The 11,188-nt window shown below is 42.9% G+C and overlaps 1 protein-coding gene across 2 annotated transcripts in view; it reads left to right on the forward strand.

Annotated features, from left to right (window-relative positions):
* Positions 1-6,068, forward strand: part of GRIN2C (glutamate ionotropic receptor NMDA type subunit 2C) — a 47,286-nt gene extending 41,218 nt beyond the window's left edge. For both annotated transcript variants that reach the window (XM_088482594.1, XM_088482595.1), the window contains exons 11-12: positions 2,330-2,562; positions 4,607-6,068. In XM_088482594.1, coding sequence (XP_088338720.1) covers positions 2,330-2,562; positions 4,607-5,620 — 1,247 coding nt within the window. In that variant the 3' untranslated portion in view covers positions 5,621-6,068. The remainder of the gene's footprint in view (positions 1-2,329; positions 2,563-4,606) is intronic.
* Positions 6,069-11,188: the final 5,120 nt, after the last annotated feature.

Here is an 11,188-nt window from a genome sequence, read left to right on the forward strand (position 1 = left end):
TGTTCTGAATAAGGAGTCTGAGCAGCAATTCTTTTCATCCAAAATCACTGGAGCAAATCTTAGATTTCACCAATACACTGGGCTTGGACTAAGTAACAAGGCATCAAACCGGGACTTCACTGCTTTGTTAGAAGCTAATCCTCCAGAGGGGCTCAGCTGAAAGCTGTGAGAATGTTTACATACTAAAATGTGCCTCCTGGGTTCCGCAAGACTGTCTTTTTATACTAAACACTTGTTTGAACTGGATCTGTTTAACCTGTTGAGTACGTACAGGACACTATAACCAGTATCCATGAGCTGTTTTTGTATGCAGTGTTACACTGAGTAACACAATGAGTAGAATATTGACAGGATAATAAGACTATAGAATTTTAATTACCATTGTAAATTTAACACTATTTTAATGAACAATAAAATGTTGCTGCATTGGTATAACTGTGATATTAATTTAGTGACTACATATTGAACAGTATACAATTTATTGTTTAGGTTTTAAGCACTGGTTCGATGTTCTCTATCTTGTTTTCTAATAGAAAATCCCCTTTTTTCTGCCATCCTTTAATTGTAATCGAGGATTTGTTTATTTGCAATTTGCATATATATTATGGCAAATGGAGATGTGACTGAGCTGAGTATGTCTCTGCATTGCCTACTGGTATACGCTCTGCACCAGAGCATGCGCAGTGCACAAATAAATGTAAATACACTCTGCAAAACTAACTTGCATTCAATACTGCCTCAGCCTTATAGTGTGCAGCTGTTTCCAATTGCAATTCAGTCATAAATGATAAAATGTGCCAAGCTCCAAAGAGCAACACTTACCGGAATTTGGCCCCGTAAGTTAACGTCACCTTTAGATGGTGATATGATAACCATTATAGCCTACAGGCTACATCTCCGTAAACTTTTCGGTGCAAACTTTTAACTGTAGCTAGCACCTGTACTGTCCGATGACTGTGTAAGAGCAGTAACAATGCCGATTGCAAGCCCAGAATAACTTTACTATTTTGTCTTAGCAGAGACGTTCGCCTTGTCCCTGTAATACATTCCACCGAATATATTACTGTGTTATTTCTTTACCATGGTATACGGCGATAGGAAATTATCATTTTCAGGGGTAAAGTGTGAGGGATAATAAAAAAAATTTCTTTGTTTGTATTCTGAAAACGGAATTGGTATGTAATGCCAGCTGTCAAAGTACCGACAGCGGCATCCCGATGGTTGGTATTCCGACAGGGGTCGGTTAAGTATACTTACCCTCCCCCCTTCTCCCCCTAACCCTCCCATCTTGTAGCCTAACCCTAACCCTCCACATTAGTGCCTAACCTAAGTCTCTCCCCTTCATGCCTAAACCTAACCCTACCCCCTTAGTGCCTAACCCCAGTAGTGCCTTACCCTAACTCCCCCCTCCAAGGGGTGCCTAACCCCCCCCAAAAAAAAACTGAATGCTAACCCTGCTATGCTACCTAATCCAAACACTCTCCCCCCCCTGCGCAATTAACAGCTAAGATGCCCACGACTTACCTCTTTCCTGTTTGGCGTCTTGTCTGTATTCCAGCATCGGGATTAAGATAGGCGTTGGTGTTTCGACACCTATCTCAAGTCCAGTGTTGGGCTTCCACGTTCAGGATTCAGACCGGCGGCTTTCCGTCCACCGGTCTGGTAACTATATCCCCTGAAATATATACCGGTTTATAATCATTGAAGTGAGAGCAAGGGGTTTAGGGGTTCATAGTTTGTAATATTACAAGTGGTGAATGAGAATGGCACATGCATGCAATATGCATCAGTTAGTTATAATGGAGGATGTGGTCATATTGTGCTGGGACAGGGTTGTGGGGAGTCTGGAACAATTTGTCAAAAATTCTAAATTATTAGAATTTTTATTTATTATTTATCTTTTTTTCAACCCGGAGGGGGCAGGAGTAACCATATCCATGCTTATTCTGTATTTCTACACTGTTGAATTGTGTCTTACTTGTCCCAAAATGGCCAGGTCTTTCTATATGAAGTCTAGTAAGCATTGGAGTACAAAGTATTCATAATGAACACTGCATTTGAATGCTCCAGTACTCTGTAAATAACATTAAACCGCATTACATTGCTATCGGAGACAGTCACTGACAACAACGTTCCAACAACAGCAGGAGTGTTGATCTCAGATCACTGCTATATACACAACATCTTTATCTGTGTAATTAGGTTGCAGCAAACCAACTGTATATTGATAGCACATAGTCTGGAACTACAGTAGATCTAATGTAACTAAAGTCAGAAATATAGTAATATTTGTCTATAATAATTTAGTGATCATTTAATTTCTTTGAAGGTGACACTCAGAGGCTGGAAACGGTCTGGTTATCGGGAATATGTCAAAATGAGAAAAATGAGGCTGTGAGCAGTAAACTGGACATTGATAATATGGCTGGTGTCTTCTACATGTTACTGGTGGCTATGGGGCTGAGTCTTCTGGTCTTCTCCTGGGAGCACCTTGTGTATTGGAAGATGAGACACTGTGTGCCCAGCTCTTGTATGGAGCAGAGCCTGCTCGGAATCAGCCGGGTAAGACGGATAAGGAATAAGGCGATTAAAAGAGAACAGGGTTAGCCACATAAATGCAAGTTTACGAGCAGCAGAATGGAAAGAATGGAAGAGGGGGGGCTATACTCCGTCAGACATATTGTCCTAATATAGTCAGCCAAGTTGTTGCAGATGAGCTTAAAATCCCCCTTAGAGAAGAATATAATGAATTTATAACAATCAGCACTATTAAGCAGCACCATTCTATCTACACTATAGAAGTTGTGGGTAGAATTATGCACAAGCTCCTTAGCAAAATGAATCATACATAGATACAGTCAGATGCAGAAGCATAAACTCCACTCTTAGTGGCCTATTCATCAATACTAAAATATCAATGGAGGTAATTTGGTTTAGAACTCGCATGGAGTTCTACCTAATTACCAGAGGAATTCATCATTCCTCCTCTCCATCAGTATCTATTCTGAAAAGCTGTCATTTTTGCGATGACAGCTTTTCAGAAAATAGATACTTTCCCTATCTGCTCTAAGTTACCGCAGCTGTAATCAGTGCTGCGCATGTGCCGTTACATTTGCAAAAGCGGCGCATGCGCAGCACTGATTACAGCTGCGGTAATTCTGTGTCCGTCCGCCCCCCCAACCCCTCCCACTCCCTTTCCCCACCTACCTGTCAGCCGCGGACCCCGACCTCCCGCACGGCTTGTGAAGATTTTTTAAAGTTTTTGAACCTTATTCGTTTTTTGAGGGATTTTTTTTTACTTTACGGTGTTTTGCCGGGAGAACGAGAGAACACAGTGTCAGAGCAGCAGCCGGAGCCAGAGGAGGGACCAGGGAGCGACGGGGAAATCCGAGGAGGACCTGCCCAGCTGAAAGCACCTGAGAGTGGCGTATAGTAACACCATAAAATTCCGAAAATACATAATTTTTGGAATTTGATGATTAGCCTAATTTCTACATCCCCATACTAATGTATGGGGAGTATGGAAATTAACGCAGGCTGACTTAACACAGGAGATATCGCTGATATCTCCTGGTTAAGTGTGTTAATGAATACTAAAATAACGGCAATTAAGGAAAATGTCCTTAAAACCGTTATTTTAGTGTTGATGAATAGGCCCCATAGTGCCTGATTTAGATATGTACGCAATGCCGATATTTACACAGTTGAGCGATTATCAGCTGTTTGCACATGCGTCATGGTCGCACTGCACTCGTGCCAAGGTACCTTACAGATGCCGATCACTGAGTATTTCTTTTGCAAAGTCATTGATATTCAGGGACAGTTTGGAGACAATTATGGGGAGTGGCGGCAAAGGCACAGGCGTGTCTCCATACATAAATTAACCACTGCAATACCAGACTCCGTCTGAGGTCTCATAGCGTGCGCAGAAGTTAGCAATTCCTGAGTAGGGTCTGGGCTTCCTTAACTGTGCGTATGGGTCCGATCTTACCTATTGTTTCGCTATGTTGGTCAAGTATACGGATGTGAGTATGGGGAAGTGGGTGTCCTTATGTCAGGCTGCGATCGCAATGCGAATGCAAACATTTACATAGCACCGCTGATATTAGCAACTGTGTTGCATGCGTATAAGCAGAATAGCGATCCATGAGGCCCTGAGTCAGAGCGTCCAATAAAGTATTGGTCAGCTAATATGGTCATAGGCGTCCCACACTATAAATAATACAGCAAACACAATATGTAAGTAGAACATTTTTACATGCTCATGACTGGTCCACTATCAGTCAGTATTATGACTTTGGTATATGCATATCCATCCTTATTTGTCCCTCAGGTCAACTTTACACACAGAACAACTAGTTCCAGGGCCATAGCAGAAAGTAATTAGAATGAGGTCACATCTGCTGGGTGGATGAGTGACAGAGAATGGTTTCACAGTTGGGAAACATTCAAGGAAGAAATAAATCACTATTTTCTGTTGGATAGTAGAAATATGTCTAGTTCTGTAAGCTACTTTCAAAATGTACTCACCTACTTAAACCTACTGTAGAATGTTTTTTACTATTTTAGTTTTCTCACTACCTGTTCAACTTATTACATTTCTTAGGGGATTTACAGTTGTTTTCGAGGTGTACAAAGCCCATCCCGTGGTCCCACTTGTCCTGACCCTGATGTGACAGGTACTCCAGTACCAGTGAATGTTTTAAGGGTACTACAGACAGCGAGGGATCTGGTTTCCTCCTCAGGTGTTGGAGGGTCCCTGGAGACTGCATCCCATGCACTACGTACTTGGAGACAGCGAAGTGAAAGTCTGCAAGCGGCTTTTTCTTTACAGGGCTCATTGCAGCACCCGCAGACCATTTCTTCTCCTCAGTGTGGTGTTATTACAAAAGCTGCAACACATACACCCAGTGCACCAATTCTTTCACCTGCATTGCGATCTTCTAAAGCTCCATGTTCTCTGATGGAAGAGATGGTGCCCAACTCAACAACAATAAACACCTACATGTATCAGGACACAATGCCACAAATGTCCCTTATCTCACAGAATGGAAGTGCTTTGGGGACAGAAATAGGAGCTGGCAGTGGCCACTGTGCTCCAAGTAAAATATTTCATCCAGTGCAGAGACCACCGACCACTGCCACATCAGCCACCCTGCACTGTAGTGCTTGGTGTCCATCCCCTATGCCCAGGCGGGTATCCAGAAAGCCTTTCCTGTTGTGTGATTCCCTCCACCAGGAGGACTCAAGGCTGCATCAGAGTTCTGATGGGCCTTCTTATTGTTCTCTTCCTCATACCTCCCAAGTGTGTCCTTCCTGCAGCAACTCCGCAATGAAGCACAGTGGAGACAGATGGCTTAATCCTGCTTTCTGCAAGTCCTCGCAAAATGAAACATGTTTGAGGGGGACAATCACACGTGCCATACCACCAACCATGACCTCCAGAGACACACAAACCCTTTATAGAATGGCATCTCTGGGAAGGACTGTGTGCTACTCTCAAATGGGGAGTATTAGGAACCCTATGCCTTTGACATTAGGGACTTTTCCAGGTGACAGAGCAAGAACCCCCCATTTGGCTGAGACATGGAGAAGAATTAGCTGGGAATCAGAAGTATGAAATTTGAGAAAAGAAAAATAACTGTTATAACAAAATGTGGCAATAAGATTAAGAACTGTTCCACAGTTGATGGGTCCTATACAACCGATTATGCTCAGGTACAGGAGGTATATATAGATCTTTGATGAATTTCTGTATACTTATGACAAAAGTAAAAAGTACTGTAGTGTTGTCACAAATCCATATTCAGAGCAAGTTTTACCACATTGTCACTTTACATTAAAGTCAATTAGGACCTTTAATAATAGTAACAATAGTATAACATTTTAAATTATACGCCAAACCTCCCCATCTATTGAGGGTCCATAGTCTTTATGAATACAGAGTTGGCTGCTTCTATTCAATCTGGTGATAATTCAACATTTTCTGTGATGAGTTAACCAGGGATTGCTATGGATGAATACTCTACTGTACATGACTGCACTAAAGAAGGTAATTAAATCGATGATATACAGGAGACCGATCATTACGTATTCTTCATTACTGTATAAATGGATTAGAGTACACATATATGTATATTGATATATTATTATAGAGATGGCCCTTCTTGAAGGATTTTATAATCTAGAACTGCCATGAAGCAAGAGGACCCTTTAGGTGTAAGAGATGAACCAAATGATGGGAAGATGATTGAAAAATTTCACAGGTGGATGTCGTGAAAAGCTACAGGTGTGCCCACATTCATCTAGGGGTAAATTTACCAAAGTGAGAGATTTTAGAAGTGGAGATGTTGCCCATAGTAACCAGTCAGATTCTACTTAACATTTAACTTGCACCTCCTAGAATAGGGATGGGGAACCTCAGGCCCAGGGGCCGTATAAGGCCCGTGGAATCATTTGGTCTGGCCATCAGAGCTTTTTTCTGCTAGCCTCATCTGGCTAGAGGGTGCCTAGAATGGCACCCTGCAGCCAGAATATATGCAGCAGTGCAGCCTGGAGCATCCTTAGGACGCTTCAGACGGTCACACTGCTGCCCTTACAGCTCCCCGGAGCATCCTGTGGATGCTCCACGCATTGCTGTATTCACCAGCGATTGTGACCCTACCCCTGTGTGTCATATGGAGGGGTGTGACCTGCACTGGACCCTGCGAATAATGTTATATATATCAAAATGGCCCTCGGCAGAAAAAAGGTTCCCCACCCCTGTTCTAGACGAAAAGAACTAGAATCGTATTGGTTGCTATGGGCAACATATACACTTCTAAAAAGTCTCACTTTAGTAAATTTACCCCTAACTATTAAACAGCCCTTCTGGTTTCACCATGCTGTGGCACAACTCGGTAGCGCGTATGTCTTTTCATGCAACCTTTTCCCTTAAAATGAGTCTTATTCGCAAAGCGATGTGAATAGGATGCACAAGCCGCTTATGCTGATTAAAATGTGCTATACCTATATTCTGTTTGCGACTGCGGGTGTATCTGCATGTGAAATGCTACGTTACAATGTCACAGCCGCTGACACTATAATGTAGCACTCCACTAGCAGATACACCCGCAGTCGCACACAGGTTATAGGCATGCCTCTGGTGTAGTAATATTATGGTGGATGCATCTAGAGCAGCTTCCTCAATAGAGACCATTGCTCTATATGGTACATGTATATGTTGTATGTCGGATGCACCCTGCTCTCAGTGAGTACAATGGGTACGTCCACCATTGAGTTCTTTTATCTTTATAGTGATAGCTAACTGGCAGTAGCCACACTTGTATGGTACATAGCATGAGTTAGCCTAATGTCTGTTTACGTTAGATGAGGCTTGATCATTGGGGGTCATTCAGACCTGCTCGTGAGCGGCAGTACGCTCGCAAGCGGGTTGATGTTCCCCCACTGCGCATGCGCACGACGGAGGGAGCTCTGTCGTGCGCATGCACGAGACCCAGCGAGCGACGGGTTCTCCATCGCTCCGGGTCTCGCACCAAAGGGGGCGTGCTGTCGTTGTTAATTGACAGCACGCCCCCTTTGGTGGGCGTGCCGGGAGCGTGCCTGCCAGAAGGAGGCATTCCCATGGGAACGCCTACCGTCTCAAGCCGGCCCCACTGACATCACTAGTGATGTCAGTGGGAGTGATTTTGGCTCTGATAGAGCCAAAATCATTCCAGGGCTTGCGGCAGCGAGACCCTACCGCAGGGTCTCCGTCGCAAGCCCGATGGTCGTGATGGTCAAGACCATCGTGACCATCATCATGGATCCTCGCTATAGCTGTGGGTGGTAACCCACAGCTATGCGAGCGTCCATGAGGACGCTTCAAAAAAATGTAGGAGGGCCCTGATTCAGAGCGAGCGCTCTGGTCAGAGCGTTCAGCTCTGAATCAGACCCATTGTTCACAGTAACCCATAATATACTACTTACAATAGAGACAACGGCTTTATTACTTTTGGAGAAGTGTAAGTTGTGGTTGATAACTATATGGAGATCTTGCTATTGTCCATCCTAAAGGAAGAATATTTCACATAATACGCTATAAATCATGCTGCTCATGCAGTCGTTATACTAAGGTTACAACAACCTATCTGGTTATTATATGCACCAAAGCGACTGCCAGCTTAGCAAACCAGAGGACAAACTTAAAAGCCCCATATGTGTTAGTTGTGTTCTCAGAGGTCCAACTGTACTTACAGTCTTTTCCCAGCTTCCATCCACCATAAGTTCTTCTCCTTCAGAGCCTTTCCTGTCTCCAGGCCAAAGAGCGATTAAATCCACCTGAGACGTCCAGTCATCTATAGTCAAGCAAAGGTCACAGCCAGTCTTGGACTAGTTTTAGTGAAGGAATACAGATGCAGCCTGATCCAGATCACTTGCAGATGTCAGTCAGAGAGAAGCTTATTTTTATATCTATAGTTATTTTACACTTTTCTATTATTTATTTCAGTGAACACTAAGTAATGCAGATATTTACATTTTTAAAAAATGTAAGTTTTCCTGCAGTAGCAATTAAAAAAAAATAAAAAAATTCCATTATCTTCTAATTCATGGTTTGGCCAAAGGCCAGAACAGTATCCAAGCAGCCTAGAGGTTATATGTAAAGTTCATGATTAGCAGCCAAACTAAAGGAGTCTGTGGCAACACACGTGCCATATGTCAAACTCGCGCTATCCCCAAGCCACTTGGCAGATTGCATTATGCAAGGAAAGAAGAATTCTTTCACAGTATAAAGTCGGTAAACAGGATCATTAGAAGTCCTTGTTCTGTTACTGCGATATAAGGACAAGAATAAATCCTACACGTGGTGGATGTCTATGTAATACACTGAAGAAGGACGGTACAGGTCCCTGCAAGTCCTATGTGGCATCTAGGCAGCTGTTGGGGGGGCTTGTGTCAGATTTATGAAGAGTAGTGATGGTCATTTGTGAGAGTGGTTTCAGAGGCAATAAGAGTTCTTATTTTTTACGATTAGGCACAGAAATCTAACAAATCACTATTAGTCACTAAACCGCATATGTATGTCACTGCTATATCTGGCTGTGAGTGACACATGCTAGAGCACAAAACTATATATCACTGTGTCAGGAAATAAAGGACACCGTTATCTGGCAATAAAGCAGGACAGCTATTTCACATGCATCCTATTTGTCACTGACACAGAAGCCATTACATTTGTCATTCATGTTTATGTAGACAACCCCTGCGAATACATTATAATAATAAAATGATTTCAAACCCTTCAGTCTGCATCTTAGAGTACAAAATAATAATTTGTCTTTTGGAAAGACGGTTCCCGGCCAGCTTACAACTAGCACACTGCCTTCTCCCTAGAATACAATGATTACATGTACACTAGAAACTGTGGGTGAAGATATGCAAATATGACCTTTTGGCCTTTGGACTCGTAGACTCTATGCAAATTAGTATATATATAGTATTACAAAGGCTAAATGTAAAGGTATAAACTAGGGGTGAGCGGGTTCGGTTTTACTCGGATTTACTCGGTTCTTATCGCCACTTTACCGCAAATTCGGATTTATTATATTGACTATCCAAAACACATGATAGGCGATAGCCAATAAAATGCCGTTTAAAGATCCGAGTAAATCCGAGTAAAACCGAACCCGCACACCCCTAGTATAAACCCAACTTTACTAAGAGCTGCTTCACCTCTCCTCTTCCCTGTACAGCCATGGCCAAAAGTTTTGAGAACGACACAAGTATTAGTTTTTGCAAAGTTTGCTGTTTCAGTGTTATTAGACCTTTTGGTCAGATGTTACTATGGTATACTGAAATAAAATTACAAGCATTTCATAAGTGTCAAAATATTTTTTGATAATTGCATTAAGTTTATGCAAAGAGTCAATATTTGCAGTGTTGACCCTTCCTTTTCAAGACCTCTGCAATTTGCCCTGGCATGCTGTCAATCAACTTCTAGGCCACATACTGACTAATGGCCACCCATTCTTGCCTAATCAATACTTGGAGTTTGTCAGAATTTGTGGGTTTTTGTTTGTCCACCCACCTCTTGAGGATTGACCACAAGTTCTCAATGGGATTAAGGTCTGGGGAGTTTCCTGGCCATGTTCCCTGAGCCACTTACTGTAGTTATCACTTTTGCCTTATGGCAAGGTGCTCCATCATGCTGGAAAGCATTGTTCACCACCAAACTGTTCTTGGATGGTTGGGAGAAGTTGATCTTGTAGGTTGTTTTGGTACCATTCTTTATTCATGGCTTAGGCAAAATTGTGAGTGAGCCCACTCCCTTGGCTGAGAAGCAACCCCACACATGAATGGTCTCGGATGCTTTAATGTTGGCATGACTCAGGACTGATGGTAGCACTCACCTTTTCTTCTCCGGACAAGCGTTTTTCCAGATGACCCAAACAATCTGAAAGGGGATTCATCAGAGAAAATAACTTTATCCAAGTCCTCAGCAGTCCAATCCCTGTACCTTTTGCAGAATATCAGTCTGTACCTGATGTTTTTCCTGGAGAGAGTGGCTTCTTTGCTGTCCTTCTTGACACGAGACCATCCTCCAAACGTCTTCGCCTCACTGTGAGTGAAGATGCTCTCCCACCTGCACCTGCCATTCCTGAGCAAGCTCTGCACTGGTGGTGCCCCGATCCTGCAGCTTGATCAACTTTAGGAGACTGTCCTTTCGCTTGCAGGACATTCTTGGGCACCCTGAAGCCTTCTTCAGAACTATTGAACCTCTCTCCTTGAAGTTCTTGATGATCCGATAAATGGTTGATTTAGGTGCAATCTCACTAGCAGCAATATCCTTGCCTGTGATGCCCTTTTTGTGCGAAGCAATGATGACTGCACGTGTATCCTTGCAAGTAACCAGGGTTAACAGAGGAAGAACAATGATTTCAAGCCCCACCCTCCTTTAAAAGCTTCCAGTCTGTTATTCTAACTTAATCAGCATGACAGAGTGATCTCCAGCCTTGTCCTCGTCAACACTCTCACCTGTGTTAATGAGAGAACCATCTGACATGATGTCAGCTGGTCCTTTTGTGGCAGGGCTGAAATGCAGTGGAAATGTTGTTTTTGGGATTAAGTTCATTGTCATGGCAAATAGGGACTTTGCAATTAATTGCAATTCATCTGGTCACTCTTCATGACATTCTGGAGTATATATAAA

The sequence above is a fragment of the Taudactylus pleione genome, unplaced genomic scaffold (genome assembly GCF_031769625.1).
Source record: "Taudactylus pleione unplaced genomic scaffold, aTauple2 ptg000290l, whole genome shotgun sequence".
NCBI classification, from domain to species: domain Eukaryota; kingdom Metazoa; phylum Chordata; class Amphibia; order Anura; family Myobatrachidae; genus Taudactylus; species Taudactylus pleione.